At 43.1% G+C, this 27,490-nt stretch overlaps 1 protein-coding gene across 3 annotated transcripts in view; it reads left to right on the forward strand.

The window, feature by feature from the left end:
* The window catches only part of RAI14 (retinoic acid induced 14), a gene marked incomplete at both ends in the record, with an annotated part of 124,742 nt that overhangs the window by 54,374 nt on the left and 42,878 nt on the right, over window positions 1-27,490 (forward strand). For 2 of the 3 annotated variants that reach the window (XM_080692441.1, XM_080692439.1), the window contains one exon: window positions 7,061-7,191. In XM_080692441.1, coding sequence (XP_080548567.1) covers window positions 7,061-7,191 — 131 coding nt within the window. Of the gene's footprint in view, window positions 1-6,889; window positions 6,956-7,060; window positions 7,192-27,490 lie in introns of those variants that run through there. The other variant, XM_080692440.1, reaches the window with a different exon arrangement.

Here is a 27,490-nt window from a genome sequence, read left to right on the forward strand (position 1 = left end):
GACTGGCTTCTACATGGGTGATGGATTGTCAGTCCTTAACTGTTAACTATTGAAAGATTCACAGAGCATTAGTCAAGAAAGAACAGTGCATATCATCTCATTCGGTGGTAATGATAATCAGCCAGGTGCAGTGGTGCACACCTGTAACCCAGTACTCAGGAGGCTGAGAAAGAGATTGAAGGTTTGAGGCCAGCCTCAATAACTTAGGGAGATCCTCGGCAACTTAGTGAGGCCCTGTTTTAAAATCAAAAATAAAATAGGGCTGGGAGTATAGCTCAGAGATAGAATACCCCTGGCTTTAATCTCCAGTACCAAATAATAATAATGATGATGATGGTGATGATAATCACAGTTTGGCATATCTGATGTGTGCCAGGCCAATTATATGCATTCCATCTAATACTTAGAGGAAAATTTGCAAGTAGACAGGATTTCCTGCATTTTACAGATAAGGAAATTAAAACTCAGGGCATTAATGGCCTACTTGAGACCACCTAGATGGGAGGTGGGGGGACGGCTGGAATTCCATCTAAAAAACTCTTGACGCTGCTGTCTGCCCCTTCTCTTCTACACCAGGAGCTCTCCTGTTGGATGGGTGGGGGTAGATGTTAACTGTAGAACTGTATGAAATCATATGCCAGTTTTCTGGTCCAAAAAAGTAAGGACCAGAAAAGTTGGCATTAGGTCACCTCTTAATAGAAAAGAGGAAACAGCAAGTGGCATTGTGAACCAGCCCCAAATCCCAGGCCCTGCATCCACACAATTTTTCAAGAGAGAGAGAGGGTAGAAAAGGAAGAAGGAGGAGAAGAAGTTGGAAGAGGAGACAGAGGAGGGAGAGAAAAAGATACATGTGATCTACCAAGTAGGTATAAAGTGAGTATTTGTGGAGCCACTAACCAAGCTGAGACAGAGGAAGGAGACAGAGGAGGGAGAGAAAAAGATACATGTGATCTACCAAGTAGGTATAAAGTGAGTATTTGTGGAGCCACTAACCAAGCTGAGAAATAGCAAGGCTCCAGTGTGCTCCCAGGTGTCCCTTCCTGACACATAGCCCACCCCACCCCAACCAGTATCCAATATCCTGACTTCTTCTTTTTTTCTTTTTCTCTTCTTGGTACTGGAGATTGAACCCAGGGACATTCTATCTCTGAGCTACCCCCAAGCCCTTTCTATTTTGAAACAGGGTCTTGCAAAGTTATCACTCTCTGGCTTCTGACATACAATCCTCCTCCCTCAGCCTTCCAAGTACTAGGACTGTAGGTTTCTATCACTGTGCCTGGCTTATATCTCTACTTTTACAGCAACCCTGTTCTTGCTTTTCTTTATAATGTCACCATCTGTGTATGTATCTATAAACAATGTGGTTCCATTTTTCTTGTTTTCATCTTTACATTAATGTAGTTGTGCTGTTGTGGGGTTGTGTGTGTGTGTGTACGCACACGCCTTCTTTCAGTGGTTTTGATTTTAGGATTCATTGATGCAGCTAGTTGTGGTTTGTTCAATTTCATTACCATATGATATCCTATCCTTTCATTATATTATTATCTATCCATCTTCTATTGCTGGATATTTCTGTCATTGTTTTTTTTTTTTTTTTACCCCTTATAAGCAATGCTGTAGTTAATTTCTTATGCACAGTTTGCACATGTAGCTCTTAGGGAAAGTCTAATATTTACCAAGTTTTTGTGGGAAACTACATATTAATTCTACAAGAAAAAAAAAGTGCAGAATTCTTCTTTTCCCCAACGCCCTTCCTAACAAGACTTTGTGGTGGAAGAAACTTTATTCATGTAAATTCTCTTGTTAACCTTAGCATAGGTTCCAGTTTTCCCCAAACTGTCAATAAGAATCAATGAGAACCAGGCACAGTGGTACAAGCCTATAAACCTAGCCACTCAGGAGGTTGAGGCAGGAGGATTGTAGGTTTAAAGCTTGTCTGGGCAACTTAGCAAGACCTTGTCTCAAAATAGAAAAACAAAAAGGGCTGGGGTACAGCTTAGTGACATAGTCTCACCCTGGGTCAGTTCCCAATAAAACAAACACACACACACACACACACACACACACACACACACACACTAATAAGAGCACTTGTTGAACCTCAGCATTTTAGCTTCTTCACCCCCAGAAGACTGGACCATTGACTCTTCAGAATGGGGCCAGGGAGTCTGCAGAGTTAACCAGCACCCAAGTGGTTCTCGTGACTGAGAGATACTGGCATCACCCTGATTGGATTTATGAGGCTTCACTCCTTAGTCATGAGCAGATTTAGAGGAAGTATTCCCATGATTAAAATCTAGGAAAATTGGCCTTTCGTGGAAAATATGAAGGAGTTGGATTTATTGGGCCTATAAAATTTTTAAAAATCTGAAACATGATTTAATAATTGTTTGCAAAAGAATGAACTGTTTTACAAATGAAAGCCCAAGTTTTTGCGAAGTCAAGAGAGATTTGGCTTCATCAAGAGGAAGAAGCTCTTGTTAAAATCAGCAGCAAATATTGGAGCGTTTTCCAAGCACCAGGGGATAAGAAATAAAGGCTGTCGTGAGTGCCTCCAGGGAGCTGAAGACAGAGACGAAACCAGCAAACTTGTGCTCCTGAACAAAAACCAGGATTCAGTGTTTCACCCAGTCTAGACTTTGGGCTTCCATGGAGCGGAGGAGGTGGCCGTTGGGAACACAGTGGAGGAGAGCAGGGAAGGGCCTGAGGTCCTGCAGAGCTCCAGCAGGCTTTAGAAACTAGACTTGACCTAGGTGGTGGGATGACAAAGGGTTCTAATGCTGTGGCTTTCGTGTTATTTTTTTAATTGTGAATCTCTCGTAATATATTTTATACCACAACTCAGTACAGATACACATTTAATAGACAAAAGCATCATAAAGCATTTAACCATTATTAAATGTGATATGCCTGGTGTTTTCTATTTTTTCCTTTTATTTTTTTCATATGCTAAACTAACCCATTAGTAGGCTAAAAATCCTAGGGCGGTGTGAGAGGTGATACTGTTAATGTGAGTGGTCTTTAGAAGGCTGCTTCGATTTGGGAGTATAAATGAATTACATTGGGATGCTCTGGCAACAGTTCAAAATTTATCTCTTTATCCTGCCTTATCCTTGGGCAGTAGATTGGCTAAGATGACTACTCATTTTTTTGTTTGTTTGGTGGTAGTGGGGGTGGAACCCAGAGGATTTCTACCTCCCGGCTATACTCTCAGACCTATTTTTATACTTTATTTGGAAACAGGGTCTCACTAAGTTACTGAGAGCCCCACTAAGTAGCTGAGACTGGCTTCGAACCTGTGCGATCCTCCTGTCTCAGCCTCCCAAACTCAGGGATTACAAACGTGCGCCACCACGCCCTGCTATTTTTTTTTTTTTTTGGTGGTACTAGTTATTGAACCCAGGAGCATTCTCTCTTCAAGCTATAACCCAACCCTCTATCTCTTTTTAATTTTTTGGTTTGAAACAGGATCTCACTAATTTTCTAGGATTCTTGCTTAATTGCTAAGACTGCTCGAACCTGCAGTCCTCTGTCTCAGCCTCCCAAATACTGGGATTATAGCATGCATCACATGCCTGGATACAAGATAATATTTTTAGATTTATTTTCAATGTTTGATTTTGATTTATCACCTCTCTGAATAGGGATGGGTCAGGGGACAGGAATTTGCTTCTAGTTTCTCCAAAGAAGTGATATTCAGGGTGCTTTTTCGATCTGTTTTGTCTCCTATGTTGTATTGAGCCATGGAGAGTTTGATACACTGTATGAAATACTTAAAGAGGAGATGTAGGGAATGTTTCCAGGTGCATAGGAGAGGAAGGTAAGGCCAGTTGTGATTATTAAAGCTAACTGCACATCTAACCAATGGCCCTGCCCAGGGCTGGAGATCTGCCCCATAAGAGCATTGGCTCCCAGCATGCACCCGCCCACAATCTGGGCAGCCGCCCTTCACCTTGGAAGACTCACTGTTCAGAACCCAGATTACTGGATCAGATGTCTATCTGAGATGCTGCTTGGCTTCTTCTTTGAATATACCTGTGAGAACTTTAAGACTCAAACTATTGCCATCTTTCTACCTGTCCCAGCTGGTGGTCTACCCTCTCTACCCCCGGGGTTTCCCAATTTCCCTGAACAGTTCCTCTCTGCAGAAGCTCAGAGTCTTCCTGCATGGATTCGTGCCTGTCCTCCTTGATCTATCTGCCCACCGTGAGCCTGCCTGCGGCACTTACAGACTGAGTGGATTCCTTGTTCAGTTTTCGCTGTAGGATGCATATATTCTTTTCCATGTTCTTTTTGCCTTTTCTCCAAGAGAAAAGTAGCTTCTTGTCTGATCCTAGGACAGACTTTTGATAAAACAGGCATTTTAGACTTCACCAAATGTGTCACTGACTTTGCCCTCCAACGAGTGGGTTTGGAGAGGACCTTTCTTACCCAGCCCCATAGTGACGAATTCCACAAAGATCCACGGGAAAATGATTTTCGAGAAGCCCTGCAGTCAGGTTTTTCTTCTTCTTAGGAATAGAGTGCCTTAGCAGCACTGAAAAGGAAAATCCTCTCATGTGGCCCTTCTTTTTCGTAAGTAACTTCATTCCTGTCTTCTAAAATTTAATATCCTTTTGATCTTCCCAATCCAGTTTTAATTTTGTCAGTTTAGCTTAGGGAAGGATTTAAAAAGATAAACTTTTCCCTTTTAGGATAATATAGGTGGAGATCATTGGTCCTAAATGTACTTCAATTAAAAAAGTATTTTTTGCTTGTAAAATACACTGGGGTAGGAGGTTTGGCTGCCGGATGTTTGCTAGTGTTTGCTAGTCGTCACAGCTGCTAATATAAAGCTTCTTATTCTACTAGCGGATGCTTGTGCTGGGGCAATGTGCTTCTTGTGTTGCCCAGATTCATGACTGAAGATCATACTTCCTGTCTCCTTGTGGGTGGATGGATCCTGGTGGTAGGAGTGTGGAGGCCTCTGGCTCTGACACATTCTTCCTTTGATAAAAACACAGAGAGTAGCCAGGCAGAGCTGCACTGTCTTCCTGGTAGCCGCTAGCTACTGGTACATGAAGCCTCTCAGTTAAAGATTCAGTCCTTCAGTCTTACTGGCCACGTTTCCCGGGGCTCAGCGCCACATGTAGCTAATGCAAAATGGACATCTGGGGCCAGATTCTGCTTCGTTGGAGGATGGCAGGGGCTGTCTTGGGCATTGCAGGATCAGTAGCACCCTGGCCTTCACATACCAGATGCCAGTGGCACTCCCCAGTAAGGACAGTCAAAAAATGTCTCTGGAGATTTCCAGATGTCCCCTGGAGCCAAATCACCCCTGAGAATCAACCGGCCTGTGGCTGCAGTATTGAATAGGGTGGAGACAGAACCTCTCTATGATCATATACAGTATTGTTCTAGAATAATCCCTAGCAAAGTTTAGCTTGGGGAATTTTATAGAGTAAGGAGTTTGCGCTCCAACATTATCACAGTGGACATTCAATCCAATGCCTTGGGAAAATGAGTCACAGAGAGGATATGGGTGACTAATGTTGCACAGCCTATGCATGCCAGTCTGGAGTCATGGATTTCAACTTCATGTAGCGTTCCTGTGTTCTAACCCTCAGTGATGGCCATGGGGGAGGAGGGAGCCTGGAGAAATGGGAATGGCCCAGCTCCGAGACTCTCAGAGATGCAGCTTCTTCTGGGCAGGTCTGCTTTATCTCTCTTGGGCCTGCAGCTTTTCCTATGTCTCTGCATCTAGGCTAGGGTGGGGGGGGGCACTGGACATCTAGTGAAAGCCACCTCCTCTCTCTGAGTCCTGGAGGGTCCTCCCAGCCTATCAATACAGAGATTGGGAAGCCCGTCATCCTGCAAAATCCCCTCTTCTTAGCTTCTCAATCTTCAGTAATACCTCTTTCTGTTTTCTCGTAATGGCCCATGGGAAAGCCTTCAATATGAAAATGTCTGGGGATTCTTATTCATAAGAGGTCACAAGGAAGCACAGAGCCCTGGAGACCAGTCCTTAAGAAGCTTTGGGGGTGGGCGCTGTGATGCACACCTGTAATCTTAGTGACTGGGGAGACTGAGGCAGGAGAATCACAATTTCAGGGCCACCTTCAGCAACAAGAGCTTCAGCAGGGGCCTGTGTCTCTCCCAGGTCAGTGTGTTCACAGCTGCAGAGAGTAAGCTTAGCTCGGGCCGGCTGCAGGGAGGCCTGGGGGCTTTCTGTTTCCAGCATCTTTTCTCCCTGATCTCTCCCCTCTTTAATGCTTTCTGTGTTACATGCTTCCCGGTCCCTCGATCTTTGTTCCTTGGCTCCACAACCTTCTTTTCACAGGTTTTAACCTTCTTAGTTGTGCATTCCAGCACATTTGCTTTTCCATAGAGGTCATCTGTTTCCCTTCCAAGAATAAATACTGTTTTAGGAGCACCTGAAAACTTCAGTGTTACTGTGGTTTGCAGCATTAATGGGGTTGGGAGCTGGTGGTGGTTGATGCTTTGTCCAGGTCTGTCCCCTGTTTACTAGCTTGCTCAGGAAGAAGTTTTGTCTCTGGTGAGACTTTGTTTAGTTGTTAGTCTGGACAACTACTTAAAATCGGCACAGAGCTCAAAAATCAAGGGCCAGTAAACAGGGTAGAAAGAGTGGCCGTAAAATCGGATGAAGAAGTGTGTGTATTTAAGCCCTCGGCTCACACGCACTACTGGCCAGTTTGGCTCAGTATCCCAGCTTACTGGAGCAAGCTGTGGACTGGGTCAAAGGCCAGCATTCTCAGGCGCCAGCTGTCAAGCTTAGCTGGAAATTAGCTAATGTATAAACTGGCCTTGAGGTTTCATTAAGTGGCTTCATCTTCTCAAGGATAGTTAAAAGCACTAACTTTATCACAGAGCTTCCTGATGTCTATATTTCACTGAACTGTTGATGCTTTCTTTTGGGAGACCGGCCTTCCTGTGTGTGCCCGTGGTGAAGGGGAAGGTATTTTTAGGTTTTGGTGTGAGCTGGGAGGACCTTGGTCCTGCCCATCAGCATGGCCGTGGCCACTGTCGCTCACAAGCTCTGCGTCTCCCTTCTGCTCCACAGACCAATGAGTGGAACAAGAATGATGACCGCCTGCTGCAGGCCGTGGAGAATGGAGACTCGGACAAGGTCGCCTCACTGCTGAGCAAGAAGGGGGCAAGTGCCACCAAGCAGGACAGCGAGGGCAAGACCGCGTAAGCCAATGCCACTCCCTGCATCTGCTCGCGTGTGCGGGTTCCCAGAATGTTCTCTGGAGTTCTTAGTACCCGTAGCAGGGGTTTGCATGTGCTCTACGGGGCTTTTGTGAAATGATTGCCACTCCTCCTTCCACAGCCGTGTCAAAATACTTATAAGGATGTTTTAATCTGGTTCCCATTCCTTCTGATTCCAAATCACACATTGAGCGTCCCCCTGAGTGGCTGTATTTGTTCCCAAATGTAACCAAAGATTTCACCAGAGAACAAATAACACCACGATTGCAACCCATTCACAGTTGGGAAATGAATTCTGTCCTAGATAAGAAACAGCATAAATGAGAAAAAATTTTTTCCCAGAACCCTCAAGCTTTACTCATCATAATTTATTTAACCCCCTTCCTGTAACATAGGTAAATAATTGCATGAGTACTATAGTATGATTCTGCTTTATGGTTTGCCATTCGTAGTACTGTTGACTGCCATAATTAAAGCTATATATTTTATATTAGGGGAGGAGGGGTAGGGAGGGGGGAGAGAGAGAGAGAGAATATGAATTTAGGAGTTTTTATTCATCCTTACCCTGGCAGTGTTGTAGAGAGATTCGTGACTGTGTATTTAAGCCCTCAGCTTACCAGACTTCACCTATAGACTATCACTTATAAGTTATATAATCCTTGAACCTCACTGTCTTTACTGTGAAATGGAAATGATAGTAGTAATGAGACAACACAAGATACTGACATGGTCTGGGTACTCTCAGGAGCAGGCTATTAGACAGGGATTTGAGTGCCAGTAGTTTCTGTCATCAGGATCCCAGAAGGCATGGGAAAGAAAGAAGGACTTTGTGGAATTTGTTATTGACAGGTTCCCATTGTGGGCACTGGGGGTCATGGTCCTGATGAGGACTTCTGGGAATCTGTGTAGACTGAGAACAGGAGTTAGCAAGCTATGGGCTGCTGGCTGCTTTTATAAATAAAAGTTTTATTGGAGCAGAGCCACACCTGTTCATTTAAGCATTGATTTAAGCATTGCCCATGGCTGCACCTGCAATACAAAGGTGGAATTGAATAGTTAGGACAGAGACCACATAACTCACAAAGCCCAAAATTTTTACCAGATGGCCCTTTACCTAAAAAAAAATTGTGCTTACCTTAAGTTTGGAGTGTGATTCAGAGTTATCCCACCTACAGGGTTAGAAATGTGGAGTATCTGTCTTGATGTCCCCAAAGGCTGGTGCAAATTCTGGGGATCCACAGTGCTCATAGTCAGAAGAGGTCCAGGTGACTGTGGGCCACCTGAGCTAGAGGTACTCTACAGAAAGAGCTAGCATAGTTTTTTTTTTTTTTTTTTTTTTTTTTTTTTGTGTGTGTGTGTGTGTGTGTATGTGTGGTACTGGACTGGGTACTGGGGTTCCTGGAAACCCTTCTACCTCCGGGCTACACTCCCAGACCAATTTTTATACTTTTTTAAAATTTGGAAACGGTCTCTTAAGCCAGTGCAGCTGGCTTCGAACCTGCGCGATCCTCCTGTCTCTGCCTCCCAAGCGCGGGGATTACAAGGGTGCGCCACCACGCCCGGCGAGCATAGTTCTTACAGGAGCACTTGATAAAGCCACTTCCCTCCTCTTCTTGTTCTACAGGAGTAGTTCTTAGTCCTGGGAGCTTGTGCATTAGAATAACCTTGTGTGCTTTAAAAATGTATGGACGCCACGTTGCAGCCTGAACCTCCATGCGATCTCGAGGTTCCGAGTCGCTGGTCTGGGGAGAGGTTCAAGCATCAATATTCTTTTGTTCTGCGATTTTTTCTCTCTAGGTTGGCATTTGGCTTTGTGTACCACTGTGCAGCCTTTTTGGTACCTACTCCCCTAGTCTAGCTTTGTAGGTATCTATACAAGACAACATTTTATAGTTATCCAGGGATGGGGAGATGAATGTTTATGATAGTTTGATCCAAGACATCACTCACTGAGACAAAGATAAAAAAAAAAAAAAATTTAGACTCACAGCTTAAGCTACAATTGCGATCACCTTCAGAAATTCGTACTTTTGGTTCATTTGTACTATTTGTAGAATGTATGGATAGACTACTATTTTCTATTCTCTATCTCCCATTGTGTTAAAATATACAAAACATAAAATTTGCCATTTTAATCATTTTAAGAGACATGATTCACTGGCATCAAGTACAATCACAGGGTGGTACAACCATCATCGTTAGAGCATTTTCATCACCCATAAAAGGAGACACTGTTTCCATTAGGCAGTCACTCCCCCAGCTCTCTTCTCCTGCGCCGTCTCTGGATTTGCCTGTTCGGGACGTTTCATATCAGCGGAATCACACGTTTCTGGCTTCTTTCACTGAGTGTGTTTTCCGAGTCCCCACACTGGCACAGGTCCGTGTTCATGAAATCCTCTTTGAATGGTGGAAATGCATCTGCAGCTGTATAGAATTCACCACCTCCGTTTTGCAGGTGGGAAAACTAAGGCCAACGTAACACAGCTCTCCCTGAACTAACTGTAGGAACAGCTTTCATGCCCCCGCCTGTGCGCTTGCAAGTCAGCCTTTTCCCCCTTCAGTGACACATGACTGGAAAGTTAGAAGAACTAATGAAAAAGGAAGAGAGGAGGGAATTATTTTTCCAGTGTAGAATTTTCCATAAGTAATCATCTGTCAGCACTTCATTTTTTGGCTTGGGATATTCCTTTTGAGAATTAAAGTTATTGACTGGTAAGTGTAGGCATTTAAATTTTTAAATGCACCACAGAACTCAATCTTATCTGGCTTCATATTTGCATTCAAGCCTAATGTTCTGAGTACTGAGAATAAGGTAGAGTTGTGGGCTTAGAAACCATCTTTCTTATCTGCATCATATAATAATGCAAACTCCAGGATTCTGTTACAAAGTGAGGCCCAGGCATCTTGTCCCCTAGGCCCAGGCTTCTTGTCGAAAGAAAGTCTGCACTTCTGTACTGAGGCTTAGTCCATTCTGTGCACTCCTTGTCTGAGTGCACAGGCATTGAAGAGTTTGCCTAAGCCGTGGAGATTTTTCGATTGTTCCCAGTCTTTCCCAGTGCCTTTGGATTGGTAGTGGATGAACTGGTAACATCGTTGGAGCAGCTCTGGCTGCCTTCATAACAGCACTGTTTTGTTCAGCATCCTCACCACTGTTATCTAAACACTGACATGCACAACTTAGAGGGAAAAGGGCTTATTAGTGTTCATGGTTTCAGTCCATAGGCCTGGCTCTGAAGCATAAGTGACAACAGTGTCAGAGTTCACGGAGGGATGCTGCTTTCACTTCATGGAGGCCAGGAGCAGAGAGAGAGACAGAGAGAGAGAGATTGAGAGAGAGAGCGAGAGCCCTACCCCCAAAGATCCACCTCCTTCAGCCATCCCCACTTGGCTACATCACCACCCAATAAACCCATTCAGACCATTAATCAATCGAGGGATATATCCTCTGATGAGATTAGAACTCTCATGCATCAATTATTTCACCTCTGAAATAATTATTTGCATTACTAATACCTGAGCTTTTCCAGGGGACATTCTATATCCAAACCCTAACAGGCACAGATGCTGGCTTTGAGTCCCCTTGGCAGGAGATCTTGGCTCCACCAGCCTTGTGGACCTCCCAAAGTGGCCTTTGTTTTTGGCCATGTAAGAGATGTTTTGGAATTTTCTCTCAAAAGTAAGACCATCTCACTTTTGAAAATTAGGGCCTTGACAATACTTGGCCTCATTTTCTGCCTGTTTACTCTTCATTTTATACAGCAGGAAATCAAAATTAGGTTAGAGGCCTATTTTCTAGACAGTTTTTGTGATAAGCCATCTTGTAATTTGGCTTAGGAATCTACAATTGCCAGTCAGTTTTAGCTTTCGAGGCCATCCCTTCAGCCCTGCCCTTATCTACATGGTCTCTCCCGTGTGCTTTCTTCTGGAGGGGGCTGTCACTTATTTGCTCAGGTTCTATATGCAGTTGTTTTCTATTGTGTTGAAAGATCCATAAGAACAGAAATGCTCTACTTACGGAAAGCCTTTGTTTTGCAAAGATCTAAGTCTCCTACAACAGAGTAAACTCCCCGAGGACAAGGGTCATGCCATTTTTGTTGTGTTGGTCTTTCCCAGCATCCATGCACAAAGGAGCTATTCAATCAGTATTTTTTGAAGTGACTTTTCAGTGTGTGGTTCTTAGAGAAAAAAACCACTCTCTTTCTGCTGATGGTAGCTCCTGGGTAGATTGCCTAGTGGTGAGTTAACTTGGGATGTCTGGGAAAAGAATTATTCTGGTGAATATCACAACCTGCACCTCCAGTGTCCAGGTCTGTTTAAATAGAGATATACTCAACCTGTACTTGTTAGAGACCCAGAGGGCCCAGAAAGCTCCAAGAATGTGGCCACAAAGTCAGCCATCTCTCAGACATTCTCCAGAAGCTTCCATAAACCAAGGTCAGTAACCAGATGGGTGGTTTGGTAATTCCTTCAGACTTTTCAGTTTCTTCCTGAAATATTTCCTTTCAGGGAAAGATAAGATATTGTGTCAGAAAATTTTCTCTCCCTAGGAGTGATCAAAGAGGGGTTAAAAACCATAAATGCAATTGAATGGCTGGAATTCATTTAGGAAAGAGTAAAAGAAGGGTGGTGTCTTAGTCGGAAGAGAAGAAAAAAAAATAGAGCCAGGCAGAGAGTTTAGCCCCAGGCTGTGTTTCTGGAGTCAGACTTGGCTCCCCTCTGCCCCATCTGTGCTCTTTCCATGGGGGATGTGAGGAAGTGGGAGGATGTCAGTGCCCTGAAACCTCTTACGGTAGAGGAGTCTAATTGTTTCAAGATGGTTTCCCCACCAGTTGGATGTGCCTTTAATTAAAGTTATGTGTGTTTGTTTTAGGAACAACCAGACTAAATAAAATCACTGCTGGCACTGTCATACTTGAACAAATACTCACCAGGGCATGTGTGTGTAGACCTTAGAAAAATACGTGTGTGTGTATGCATGCGCGCACACACACGCATGCATGCATGTGTGCGCTTATGGAGCCCACATTTCAGAAACCTGATCTTTTTGGCTTTGAAAGCAAGAACTTGTGAAAGTATTTTTAGAGGACTCTGTGGAACTTAAATATAAAGCATGGGGGAGGTAGTCCCTGGACTCTGAAAATCAGTACAATAAGGTACCTCTCTGGCTGGTGGCTTCTTGTCCTCTGTGTTTTCTTGTGTTTGCAAGTCAGGGATGTGTTAGATATTTTACGCCAGCAGTTCCATCTTGGAAATCAAGTCACCCTACCTGATCAGCTTTCTCTAGTTCTTTTCACAAACAGCCGTCAAAATGAATTTACCTTGCCGGGGTGTGGTGGCACATGCTTGTAATCCCAGCATTTGGGAGGCTTGACACTGGAAGATCGTGGTTCTCAGGCAGCCTCAGCTACTTAGTGAGGCCCTCTGCAACTTAGTGAGACCTGGTTTCAAAATAAAGAATAAAAAATAGGGCAGGAGGTGTAGCTCAGAGGTTGAATGTGTCTGAGTTCCATCCCCAGACCCGCCCCCCCCAAAAAATGAATTTACCTGACACCATTGCATATTATATGTGTAATTGCAGTTTCTACCCCTCACTGCAAAGTCACCCTGTGTCTTTCCTCAGAGCTGTTGATATTTGACAAAGTAAAAAACTTATCTGCTTTGCTTTTAGACACAAAGATTTGGGGGGTCTTGAGGGGGGTGAACCTAAGGGGAATTCTACCTCCAAGCCACACCCCTAGCCCTCTTTATTTTTTATTTTGAATCAATATCTTGCTAAAAGTTGCTGGGAGTCTCACTAAGATATAAAAATAGAGCTGGGGGTGTCGCTTGGAGATAGAATGCCCAATTTCATTACCAGTATTTATTGCATATATATTATAACAACAACAACAACAACAACACAACAACAAAAACACAATCCTGAGGTTTTAAAAGGGAAACAGTGTTGTATATTAAAGTCAAACATATCTGGTTGTTAAATTGTCCTGTATAAGGAAAGCATATAATCACAGCAGGGGTGAAAATGACTGAGAATAGGTTTGGAAATTAGGAACAACTACATTGATTAAAAATATTGGTAGAATTCCAGGGCTTCTCTCTCTCTCTCTCTCTCTCTCTCTCTCTCTCTCTCTCTCTCTCTCTCTCTCTCTGTGTGTGTGTGTGTGTGTGTGTGTGTGTGTGTGTTTTACCAGGGATTGAACCCAGAGGCATTCTACCTCCAGGCTACATCCCCAGCCCTATTTTTTATTCTTTATTTTTAAACAGGGTCTCACTAAGTTGCAGAGGACCCCATTAAGTAGCTGAGTCTGGCCTTGAAACTATAGTCCTCCTGTCTCAGCCTCTCAAGTATTGGTATTACAAGCATGTAATCAGGTGTTACAAGCATGTAGATCAGGTGTTTCATTTTAAAGCTGATTTCAACGTTGGATGCATGTTGAGAAAGAGGCCTTTAACCCTCACATGGGTAGCTGTGGCCCAGGCTTGGGCTCTCTGGCTTTGCCCGGGTGTCTGGCAGAGCATCTACCGGCTGGACCTGCCCTCAATGCAGAGGTCAGGGAGCCTGGGAAATCTGGCTCAGTGTGATGCAGAGCAGAGCAGGGAAGGGCGGGCGGAGCCCAGCACACAGGCAGTGACCTGCCCTCAGTCGCTCACACCAGAGGGCACGCCAGAGCAGGAGGTTCTCACGCTGAGCCCCAACCAGACAGTTCAAGGGTCCCGGCTGGTGTCATCACTAGCACACGCCTGCTTTTATAGACCTCCTGCTTTCTCGCCATGCTTCCTGCCTTCCTGATGTCACCACCACCCCATCTGAGGCTGTTAGTAGTATGCCTCAGTCCAGGCGCAACTGTATCGCCTTGTTCATAAAATCTTGGCTCTTTCACAAAGTGGGCACACTCTCTCTTTCCACTGCCTCTTCTCCAGTCCCCTGGGACGGGTCGGTCTTAGTGGCCTGTAAGCTTATCTGTGTTAATGAACTGCCAGGTTACAGCCCAACCTTCCCTAATTAATAAGACAAGAATTGTTTATTATTATACCGGGCAAAAGGTTTTTTACAATCTGAGTTTCAAAGGGTTTCGTAATCAGAGTTATACATTTGGTGAGTAGTTCATTCACCCCCTTTAAAAGACCTTGTCTTACAATCCCAGGATTTGGGAGGCTGAGACAAAAGGGTCATAGGTTCAAGGCCAGCCTCAACAACTTAGCATGACTTTCAGCGACTTAGTAAGATTCTATTTCAAGAGCCAGGCATGGTGGTGCATGTTTGTAATCCCAGTGCTTGGGAGGATCGCAGGTTCGCAGCCAGCATCAGCAACTTAATGAGGCCCTCCACAGCTTAGTGAGACTCTGTTTCAAAATAAAAAAGTTAAAAATAGGGCTGGAGGTGTAGCTCAGAAGTAGAACACCCCTGGGTTCCATCCCCAGTACAATAAATACATAAATACATAAATACATAAAATAGGGCTAGGGATGTAACTCAGGTTGAATGGCCTTATTCAGTTGCCAGTAACACACACACACACACACACACACACACACACACACACACACACACACGATAATAATAGTAACAATAATATTATCAATAAAAGACCGTGTCAGTTTCTCTTGCGTATTTCTCATCTGATGTTCTCAGTCACTCTGAGGCAAATTTATAAAGAGTTGTGGCTCGAAAAGTTTAAAGAATTTATACATATCACCTGTTCTAAGTATAGTGCTAGAATCTGAAAGTGTATCAGTAAGTATAACATTGAAATCATTTCCCCTAATGACAATTGTATAACTCCTAGGTATTATGCCCAGAGCTAGTGCACATGCTCAGTGTTACAGGATTTCTTACTTTTTGGGTGTGTGATATGTTTCATTTCAGCATCTCCACCATCCTGTCCTCAGGAAGACTTGTCCCCAGAGGTATCACTGCTGATGCTATTAATTAGCATGCCTTGGACACTTAAAAGACAATATTACTATTTTTATAGACAAGAGGATTGCACAGATTCGAAGCCAGCCTCAGCTACTTAGTGAGGCTCTCAACAACTTAGTGAGACCCTGTTTCCAAATAAAGTATAAAATAGGTCTGAGAGTATAGCCCAGAGGTAGAAAAGCCCCTGGGTTCCACCCCCAGTACCACAATATATACTTTTTTGAGGTACTGGGGATTGAACTCAGGGTCATTCTTTCTCCAAGCTACATCCCCAGCCCTATTTTTTAATTTTTTATTTTAATTAATTTACTTTTGGGCTGGGGATTGAACCCACAGGCACTCTATACTCCAAGTTATATCCCCAGCCCAATTTTATTTCTTATTTGGAAACAGGGTCTCACTAATTTGCAGAGAGCCTGCTAAATTGCCACTCTGGCTTGAAACTTGGGATCCTCCCGTCTCAGCCTCCCGAGTCCTAAAATTACAAGCATGCTCCGCCATGCCTGGTCTTTTTTATTTTAAAGCAGAGTCTCATTAAGTTGCTGAGGGCCTTCCACATTGCTGAGGGTGGCCTTGAACCTGTGCTCCTCCAGTCTCAGCCTCCTAACTACTGGAATTACAGGTGTGTGCCACCACACCCAACTAGCCTTCATTTTTTATGCCAGTCATCACTTATTATATCCGGTTATCAGGGAAAGGCAGCACATTGTTTTGTTTCTCAAATGTCTGCTACATGGCTTCTACTAGAAGCAGTGTTGGGAATTCCTTGGGAGTTTGCTAGAAGCCAGTGAGCAGTGGCGCTTTCCTGTCAGAGGCATTTCTCTATACCCAGCCGAGTTAGCACCTTCCTGCACAATGGAATGCAGGTTTTTAGAGCTCTTATAATTAGGAGCCCTCCGGTTATCACCTGAAATGAGAAGCCAGACCTTTGAATACTATTGTTAAGATTGTCACAACTGAAATACTCTTGTTAGCCCAGCCTCATTTGAGCTCAGTGACCTAGAATTTAGACGTTGCAACAAATCGACGCCATCAAACATGCTGCCGTTGGTAGGTAGGGCCAGAATCATAGACTTTTGGAGCTAAAAGAGGCTTTGTGATCACATTGACCAGTGAATGTGAATGCCTTTACTGGAAGACTGTAATTGTAAAAAAAAAAAAAAAAAAAATTCCTCTTTTAAGCTTTTTACTCTTCAGTGTCTCCTCTGACTGTAGTGGTTTGTGTAGTGGTCTATGGTAAAGGTTTTAATTTGAAATGCCTTAGGGATGGTAGAGTTGAGAGCAAAACCAGGGACGCTTCTTTTTGCTCTGCCAGTGACCCTAAAAACTGAATATGCCTCAGAATCACCTGGGGGTTTGCAGGGCTCCATCTCTGGAATCTGAATAGCATCTTAAAAATTTGCCCTTTCTTCCTTCCCTACCCTTCTTCCCTCCCTCCCTCCCTTCCTCCTTTCTTTCCTCCTCCTCCTACCTCTCCTCCTTTGTGGTACTAGAGACTGAACCCAGGGACTTTCTATTTCTGAGGGACACACCCAGGCCTTTTTTAACTTTTTTTATTTTGAAACAGGGTCTCATAGTCGGGTGTGGTGTGCACTTGTGATCCCAGCATTCAGGAGGCTGAGACAGGAGGATCACGGTTTGCTGCCAGCCTTAGCTACTTAGGCCCTTGCAACTCAGTGAGACCCTGTTTCAAAATAAAGAATACAAAATAGGGCTAAGGGATGTAGCCCGGAGGTAGGATGGCCCTGGGTTCCATCCCCAGTACCCCAAAAGCAAAACAAAGAAACAACAGGGTCTCACTAGGTGGCTGAGTCTTGCTTCACTGATGAGGCTGATCTCAAACCTGTTCTCTTCCTATTACAGTCCCAGGTGCTGGGATTACAAGTATATGCCACCAGGACTGGCTCAGAACTTGCATTTCTAATAGATTCTAAGGTGATGTTGATGAAATTTCTGGTCCTAGGACCAGGCATGCTTCGGGGATCTGCACTGTACAACTATGAGGGGCAGTAAAGTTGAGCTTAACCTAAAGGACATAGTTTCTCTCTCAAGAACCTGAGAAAATCATATAGTTATGCCAATTTATAACTGCCTTCACTTGAGGAAGCTCGAAATCTTTAGACTAAACAAAGCAAATTCCAGGCTGAAGATTTGCATTACTACGCGCGCGCGCACACTCACACACACTAAAAAAAGAAAAAACTAAAAATTACTTCTGTGCTATAGGAAAGTTGAAAAAAGCAAGTCTCAGCATCATGGAGCACATAGTTTAATGTGCTCCACACACAAATACCTCTTTTATTTTTTTGTGGTACTCGGGGTGGAACCAAGGGGCTTTTCTACCTCTGGGCTATACTCCCAGACCTATTTTTTATATTTTATTTGGAAACGGGGTCTCACTAAGTTGCTGAGAGCCTCACTGAGTAGCTGAGGCTGGCTTCGAACCTGTGCGATCCTCCTGTCTGAACTTCCCAAGTGTGGGGATTGCAAGCGTGTGCTACCACGCCTGGCTCACAAATACCTCTTTTTAATGTAATGTCAGCTATTTTCTAGAAAACAAAGAGGACAGTGGCCACTTGGAATAAGCCTGGGGAAGGCGGGATGCTCTGAGCAGGTTCCTGAATGGCATTAGGAACCAATACACGCATTTTCCTGGCCTCTCCTAGTGTAGGGAATACCAATGCAAAGGCCCTGAGGTGAGAGGGTGCTTGAGAGGTAAAAGACAGAGGAGCCAAGTGTGCTGGCACACGCCTGTAATCCCAGTACTTGGGAGGCTGAGATAGGAGGGTCACAGGTTCACGGCTAGCCTCAGCAACTTAGCAAGGCCCTCTGCAACTTAGCTAAAATAAAATAGGGCTGGGTAGGGGGTGCATCTCTTAGGTAGAATGCCACTGGGTTCAATTCCTTAGTACCACACATACATTAAAAAAACTAATCATAAATATTTAATTATATTTAATTTGGATTTCTTTAATATGACTTAACATTATTATTTTTTCTTTCCAGAAAGACATATCACCCACCCACCTACCCACCAACAGTAGTAGTGGGGATTGAGCCCAAGACCTCAAGCCTGCTACTGCTTTATCACTGAGCTATATCAAGGGTTCTTTTTATTTTACTTTGAGATGGGGTCTTGCTAAGTTGCCCAGGCTGGCCTCGAACTTGTGATTGTCCTGCCCCAGCTTCCTGAGTCGATGGGATTACACAGAAAGACATCTCATGAAATGAATATAGAAGTAACTTCAGGTAGCCAGAATGAGAGGCTTCTGTGAAACTGAAATGCTGAGGCTCTTGAGAGATGTAGAGGGTGTTTTGTGTTGGAACTACTTCTGAGTCTCACTGTCAACAGTGACTCCTTTCTTGGAAATAAAGAGATATTAAAATGAAAATAAGAGAGATTTGAGTATATTAGAACAAAGTACTCTCATGGTTAGGATAGTGAGTCAAGTCCTGGTCATTTATATATTTTCTAACTGAGCCTCAGTGTCTATGAAGATTTTTGAGCCAGTTACCCTTTTAGAACCTTATCATACTCTACACTCTGGGATTCTGAGGTTAGGCTGGCACTGGTGCATGGTGTCTCTGTCTGTCTGTTTGTCTGTCTGTCTGTTTCTCTCTTTCTCTTTCTCTCTTGGTGTGTTTTTGTGTCCTTTACCGGAAATTGAACCCAGGGACATTCTACCTCTGAGATACATCCCCAGCCCTTTTCATTGTTTTTTTTTGAAACAGGGTCTCTCTAACTTGCTGAGACTGGCCACAAGCCTGTGATCCTCCTGTCTGCGTTGTCCAAGTCCTGGGATTACAGGCATGTGCCATAACTCCTGGTTGCTGGTCACATGAGCATTGATTGTGTGCTTGATTTGGGTGTCAAAGTTGGTTGCAGAGGCATGGGGAAGGCACTGAAGGTCTGGTCGTGGTTCAGCCTCTAGGTGCCGGGACCCTGGATGGTGAAGGAGGTAGGAAAGTTTGGCTTGGGTGAAACTTGCTGTAAATGAATATGCCTGAAAAATCAAAGTTTTTCAAATACAGCCTTGAGAACTTGTATGTCCTTCCAATATATATTTTAGCTGGTAATCAGAAACCAGAAGAATTGTCTTCATTATTACCCTGGAAACTCTGAAGAACTTTGCAGGCCATAACTCATGGGCTTTTAGATAGGAGAAATACAAGTCCCCTTTCTGGTGAAGAGCCTTGGGAAATATCCCAGGCTTGTCCCAAGGTATTTATTTCGGGAAGGCTTGCACAACTTGGCTGAAGGGTTTTTTTAGGAAATGAAACCTCTGCTGCCAGCTCAGTCTGCTTCTGTGCTGGGATTACATTCTCATCCCCTTTTTTGAGCCTAGGCAACACTAAGCTGTCCCAGTCAGAAGCCCAGATTTGATTTATGCCAAATACTCCCAGTTTTTTGTTTGAATTTTAAGAGCACCACAGTCAGTAAGTTCCAATCCATAGCATTTCAGGGTTTGCAGAATGATCACATAGAGTACCATGTCTTAGGCCTGTGGCGCAGGGCCAGCTCTGGGGGCTCAATGCCTGAGTTTCTACCCAGGCTTCACGACTTGTTTGTTCTGGGACTTTGGGCAAGTTAGTAAATTCCTGTGCCTCAGTTTCCTACTCTGTAAAGCGGGCACCATATCAGCTTATTCTCACCCCCATACACCTGCTGTGAGGATAAGGCACTCCTAGTGCGTGCATTTCTGAGGCTAGCTGCTGTGATGGCTGATGATGCTGTCATTTAAAATGCCTTAAGCATGGTGGCATAGGAGGAAAGAAACTAAAGTTACCACAGCCACCATCTTGCAGCAGCAACAGCCATGGAACCCAGGCCTCTTCCTCTGGCCTCTTGCCATGGGATATCCCGCTCCCTCTCGCAGCCCATGCTCAGGCTGCCACCCGCTGCTATTTGAGGGCAGAGACATCAGGGAGTTGACTTTGTCTTAGGGCAGGAAGGAGAAAGGGAGAGGGAGAAAGAGCAAAAACTCTCAAACACAGAAACCTTGGGATTTTTCCAAGTGACAAAGGCAGGAACATTCCAAATATCAATAAGCATCAAAGGATCAAAGTCACTTTATGTAAATCTTTGGGCTGCTTATTTGTGTCTTTTAGTTACATGTCTGTTGAAGGGCCCTGGCAGAGTCTTAAAAGCAAAGCTAAACATCTCCTATTTTAATGAAACATGACCCAGTGGGGATTCCTTTTTTTTTTGTGAAATATATCTACGAAATTGTTTTTAAGGCAAAGGAGATGATGTTTTTAAAGGACTTTGAAACAGTAGGTGTTTTGGCAAAAATTGTGGTGTGAGGGCTTTAACTTTTTCTCTCCCTAGAACAGTGCCTCTCACATGTAGGTGTGTGCACAGGAAGTCAGCTGGGGACCTCCTACTTGCAACTTTGGGTTTCATGGATGTGGGGTGGAGATGGAAAGCCTGTATTTCCAGCAAGCTCCAGGTTCATGGACTTACTCTTTGAGTAGCCAAGATTTAGACTAGTGAAGTGCTATTACTTTAGCCAAATTGAAATCTAGATAGCCACCATGGATGTACCTGGATGTACGAGGACTGAGTCCTCCACACTGAGCCTGGGGATAGAGGAGGGACAAAGGACTTTGATAGCCCTTCCGCCTCCCTTGATTTCTTGGCCTGTCTAAAGGAAGAGATGAAGCAGTAGAACCTCTCAAACTATATTGTAACATGGGCTTTTGAATGGCATTTCTTATCTTTAAAATGGGGAAGTCTAGCTGGGTATGGTAGCACATGTCTGTAATCCCAGTACTTGGGAGACTGAGCCAGGAGAATCCCAGGTTTCAGGACAGCCTCAGTAAGCAGTGAGACTCATCACTCTACCAAGACTCTGTTTCAAAATAAAAAGAAAATAGGTCTGGGGGTGTAGCTCAGAGGTAGAATGTTCCTGGGTTCAATCCCCAGTACAACATACACAACAAAAACTAAAAATTAAATTAAGAAAAAGAAAAAGTCACACTTTTTAATCAGAAGTAAAAAGCTTATGTAGAGACATAGCCAAAGGATGTTCCTAATTTGTTTTGCATTTACTCTTTTATATTCCTTCAAGAGGAAATTTTAGCTGATAATTGGTTGAACTAACTACTTCAAAGGGCTCATTAGAAAAGACTTAAGTGTTTCGCCTCTAGACATTTTAGGTTGTAATTAAAATTTTCATCTTTTTAATTAAAATTTACCAGGCATAACAAGCCTTGGCTAGGATGTGGAAAAATCGGAACCCCTACTACATTGTTGGTAGAGATGTAAAATGGTGTAGTAGTTTTAGAAGAGAGTTTAGCAATTCCTCAGAAAGTTAAATATATTGAACATGTGACTCAGCAATTCCAGTCTTAGGTATATAACTATTAGGATTAAAAACATATGTGCACACAAACACTGTACACTGTTTTAGCAGTAATAATACCTCCAAATAGAATCCAGATGTATATCAAGTTATGCACAAATAACCAAAATATATGGTATATTCATAAAATAGAATATTAGTAGGAAAGGAATAAAGTACTGATGTTAAAACACGAATTCACCATTAAAACCATTGTTAAATGAAAGAAGCTGTACATAATGGACCGCATAAGTATGTATGATCCTACCGTTTAGAAAACATCCAGAATGGGTAATCAGTAGAGTTAGAAAATAGATTAGTGATTTCTACAGACTAAGAAGACAGAAAAATGGGGAGTGACAGTTGATGGATACAAGGATTTTTTTTTTTTTTTAGTGTGATGAAAATATTCTGGGGTAATATATTGAAATTAGTTGTACAACATTGTGAACATGCTAAAAGCTGATTTGTACATTTAAAATGGTGAATGTTGTGGTATGTGGGTTGTATGCTAATCAAAAGATGGCAATATATCCTTTTGTTTCTTCAGCCTTTCTTTAGTTTGTTTTAACAGAATTATATTGCAGTGTTATACATTGCTTTTAATGGCTTTTCAGAGTTTTATCACCTAGGCATTACTAATTTTTTTTTTGTGTGTGTGGGTTTGGGGATGGAACCCAGGGGCATTTGACCTCTGAGCTACACCCTCTGCCCTATTTTTCACTCTTTATTTTGAAACAAGGTTTTACTAAGTTGCAGAGGGCCTCACTAAGTAGCTGAGGCTGTCCAGGAACCACAGTCCCCTGGTCTCAGCTTCCTGAATGCTGGGATTACAAGCATGCGCCACCGGGCTGGGCTGATGTTTTGGACTGGATAGATAATACTTTGTTGCAGAGATAGGTCTTGTCTGCGGTATCTCTACTTTCTCCACACCAAGATGCTGTAGGAATTTTTATCCCACCTCCATCAATAATCAAAAGTGCTTGCCAAATGTCCTAGTATCTGTGGGTGTGTCTGTGTGTGGGCAAACCTTCCGTCAGTTGAGACCACTGGTTTATTTTTTAGTGTTCCAGCGAAAAGCTGAGCTACATAAAGAAAGGGACTTTGTTTTATTCACCACTGTTTCTCAGCTTAGAACTGACACATAGATATCCTAGCATCATAGTAAATACACAAACGAATGTGTTTACCTAGTAGCAGCAGGACTTATCTACAGAAGTAGACTTATCTACAGAAGTAACTCTTCAATACATAAGTTAGTTTCAGTACTTAATTAACATTGTCAGGAATACCCTCTGTGTAAAGGGCTGTTTGTAGGTTTCAATCAACCTGCTCTTTAGCCTTTTACCTCTACCTTATTCATCTCATCCCAATTTGCAAGCTGTTTAGGGGGCTCATTCTTTTAGCCTGTTATCCAGGACACAGGCTGTTAGAGGGCACCAACCATGCTTTTAATTTGGTGATGCCCTGGGGCCCCTGCCTACCATCCACACAGGGGCTGGCCCGCCACCACTGAGGATGTCCACACTCTCATTCACTGCATACAAAAGGAAACCTCCTTGCTACCACTGCGAATCCAGACTGCATCACTGACAAGTCATGTGTTTTCACCCAACGTAACGCAACTCTCCATGAGTATCTTACTAAAAGTTGGCTCAGCTTCTGGTTCCCATTCAGAGGCTAAATGTTAATGGCTTGCTGCTGCCAAACCCTGCTCTGGGGATTATCACTTCTGTGGAAGGTGCCAGAACGTAAGCAGTCTAAGTGCGTGCCTCTGAGGAGGAGGCTGTCTCCTGGTTTCTTGTATTCTGTGGCTGTCTACAACTTGGTTCCCAGGCTCCCTTTGCTGGAAGTACACAGAGCTGTTTTGTCCCACCTCCCCAGCTCTTCTTTTGTTGAACTGTGATGGTTCTGATTGAACTTCTGCTAGCTTGACCTTCCTGACATTACAACAATTCAGTTCATTAAGCAGCATGCCACAGGTTCTGTTCTGTGTGGTTGAAGCCATGTTTTTTTTTTTAAGTATTTACTACATGCTTCACATTTTTCTAAGCATCTTCATACATGATTCATTTATTCCTCACAGTGCATTTTACCAGTGTGATAACTGAAGTACAGAGAACTCCTACCCAAGATGACACTGTTAAGTGATAAAATACATGTTTAGACCCATTTAGTGTTAAGTCTTTAAAGCTTATGTATACTATCTCCCTGACACTTCTTGATGTGCTTTCTCGTCTGACTAAACATATTTGCTTTTAGCTAAGTTTTAATAAATCTGTAACATTGGAAGCTTAGTGTAATTTTACAAAATTATGGTCAATAGGTACAATAAGGTCAGCTTATTAACTTAACTTGAGCCGGGCATGGTGGCACGTGCTTGTAATCCCAGCTTTTGGGAGTCTGAGACAGGAGAATTGCACAGGTTCAAAGCAAGCCTCAGCTACTTAGTAAGGCTCTCAGCAACTTAGTGAGACCCTGTTTCCAAATAAATTATAAAAAAAAAATAGGTCTGGGAGTATAGCCCGGAGGTAGAAAAGCCCCTGGGTTCCACCCCCAGTACCTTAAAAAAAAAACAAAAAAACAAAAAAACAAAAAAACAAAACTTGAGGAGATGTCCGAAGTAGCTACACAGAAATAACAGTATTTATCCATTTGTCCTATCTTGCCCCTCCGTATGGTCTCATGCATCCCACTCCTGATTAAATTCTGGGCATGTGGGATGAGAGAGAAAGACAGCAGAGCCCCTCGTTTCTCTCAGAGACAAATAAAATAAAGTGACTGATGAGGCTTTGAGAACAGAACTATTGACAAATGGATTGCTAGGTTAAGGGAAACCAGCAAAGTTGGGAACGTGGCCCTGGGCTGGCAATAGTGGTCATCTATCTCTGTTCTCAACATTAAGGGACAAGGAGGGACAGCAGTTACCCCCATCCGGAGGGAGCCACAGCTGATATAAAGGACAGTCACTGCCAGTGCAGACCTGAAGGAAGCAGGATGAAAGGGTCATACCCTCAGTGCTCCCTCCATATCTGCCTGTCTCGTAAACACCAAGCAGAAGCCAAAGAACATGGCAGCCCATTGGGCACCGTCCCTGCCCTGCCTCCTGGGCCACTCCCCAGGGGTGAGAGCAGAGGGCAGACCTGGCGGGCCATGGGTGGTTCCTTGTTGGTGACTCATCCTGCAAGAGGACTTGCATTCTGTGTTTCTTGGCTTTGCTCCCATTTCCTGGAATTAGATGCTTAGTGAGGAATGATGCATAATTCCTTGTCTATCTGGAAACATGAGTCAGAAACTTATGGCTAAAGTTGACTGTGTCTCTCCTTTCCTGCTTTGTGGGCATTTCCTTAGGTGCATGCATCTTAGAAAATAGAGCAGCAGCTTCTGTGTAACTGCAGGATAAAAAGGACCCCTGGAAGCAAAGTCTCCTTGCAGTAGCACCTTGAAATAATGATGTTTAACCGAACCATGTGAGCTATGAATGACTTCCCTAGTCAAAAGGAAAATGATTGGCTGGGCAGGGTGGCACACTCTTGTAATCCTAGCATTTAGGAGGCTGAGACAGGAGGATCACAGTTCACGGACAGCCTCAGCTACTTAGTGAGGCCCTTTGCAATTCAGTGAGACCCTGTTTCAAAATAAAGAATAAAAAATAGGGGTGGGGGTGTAGAATGCCCCTGGAGGTAGAATGCCCCTGGGTTCCATCCCCAGTACCACACACACAAAAAGTATGATGATTATTAGATGGGTGTGGCATGAAGGTACAAGTGGAAATATCTGACCTCACAGCGAGCTATTTCTAGTGGTTTATATTTGTTTGTACTTTGCTAAAAACAGTAAGTGCTGATGCTGAAACTTTTTGCTAAAATGTAGGAGAAAATTATAAATTGGGGAGGTAGGTACCATGCCCCATGCCTGTAATCCCAGTACCTGGGAGGCTGAGATTGGAGGATCTCAGGTTATCAGCCAATCTCAGCAACATAGTGATAGCCTCTCAACTTAGTGAGACCCCATTTCAAAATAAATATAAAATAGGGCTGGGGATATAGCTCAGAGATAGAATGCCCCTGGGTTCAACCCCCAGTGCCACCATATATATATATATATATATATATATATATATATATATATATATTTGTGTGTATATATGTGTATGTATATATATATTTGTGTACTTAAATACATACATGTATATGTAAATAAATTAAGAAAAGACCATCATTATGTTTTCTTAGTAGAATAGAATCTTCTGCAAGAGAAGAGTCGTAGTCCTTAGAATAAAGGGGAAAAGTAACTTCCTGACCTAACTTCTAATTGGAGAGGAAGAATAAAACAAAATAACACATACACACATACACATACAAGCACAATTAAGGCATATTCAGTGAAACCTTTACTTACCTGGATCTATTGCGATGGGTTACTGCATCAAAGATATAAACTTTGGTTGATATCAAGGGTTTTCCTTTAGAAAGCAACGTCTAAGAAGTTTCTATTGTGGGACTGGAAATTGAGCCCAATTCTCTGAGCCTTCACTCCTCTTACGTTGTGAAGATGATTGACTTTTAGAGAATGAATGATCTTTATTCTCTGTAATTCCCAAGACATTTAATGAATATCACATCATGCTAATCAGACTATATTTACCAATTTGTAGTAATGACTTGTGATAGAGCTCATTATCAGATGTGTCTGCAATTTCAGCTGCCCCTAAATGATTGTGCACAACCCAGAGGCATTCCAAGAAGCCTCAGACTAGAAAAAATACAAATATCACGTGGGAGGGAGGTGTAACTAGAAGGGGTCATGGAGAACAACACGGGCGCTAGCAGGACCCACAAGGTGGAGTTTGAGATCTCTGTCCATGTCCCATTGTTTGATTTGAATGAAGGCAAAATGGTGTGGTCCAGGTGTAAATAGTTAACAAGCTACCTGATTATGGTATGTATAGCTTTCTTTATATATCTTACGCTTTAATTGAAAGGTAGTGGGTGTGTACACTTGTGAATTCCTGTATACTAATCATTTTCCTGGTATGTTAGGAGGTTCTTTTGGTTAAACCGTATTTAATAGGAATTCCATTTGAACAGGTTACTAAATTATTCTGTATAATCTAAGTTTTACTTAATGTGAAATTTAATTACCAAGCAAATTTTGACTATAAAGAAATGTGACACATAGGTTACTTCACAAATCTAGAAACAATTGATGTAATAAGAGCTAATAGAGTAAAAAAAAATAGAATATTAGAGCCAGAGGAAACATTAAAGATAATTTGACTTAATTATTTCACTTTAAGTGGAGGAAATTTAAGTACAGAGCGACTAACCTAATTTCTCCCAAACACACAGAGAATTATGTTATGGCTGATTTGTAACCAGATCTGAAAGATTCCCATCTGATGATCTGTCCCTTTCATTTGACCTAGCTATAAAAGACAGAAGCAACTTGGGTTCAAATATTATCTTTTGGTTTTGCCAGTTGGGTGTAACCCTGGGCTCTGCTGACAGATCCTACCCTGCCAAAAACATTGACTGGGCATTCATTAATTCAGAGGTACAGACTGAGGCTGGAGGAAAAGTGGAAGGGTTATTATAACCTCTTTCTAAAGAAAGGAGACTGAGAGGAGGAAAGGCCTCCATGGAGGAGACCCTCCCAAATGGAAAACCCAAAGTCTTCAGCTCTCTCGGCCTCGGCGCCAGTCTCACTGGTGGAATCTTGCTCGGCTTCCTTCTGCTGACAGAAGAGCTCTGCACTCTGGGACATGCAGCAGTGATTGGAGTGGCATTGGACGTTATCCTTTCTTTAATGGCACATGAGTTCTGGAGCCCATGTGGGCTTTGTCTGAGGCTATTTGTACCTAAATGTGGATTTTTGCCATCTAAGGGAGATAGTGAAACAGCCCATCTTTTTTTTTAATATATTCATCAGCATTGATTTTGTGTCACATGATCATTTCAATAGATGCTGAAAAGGCATTCGACGCAATCCAAAACCCATTTATGCTAAAAGCACT

The sequence above is a fragment of the Muscardinus avellanarius genome (assembly GCF_963383645.1).
Source record: "Muscardinus avellanarius genome assembly, chromosome: 1".
Taxonomy (NCBI): domain Eukaryota; kingdom Metazoa; phylum Chordata; class Mammalia; order Rodentia; family Gliridae; genus Muscardinus; species Muscardinus avellanarius.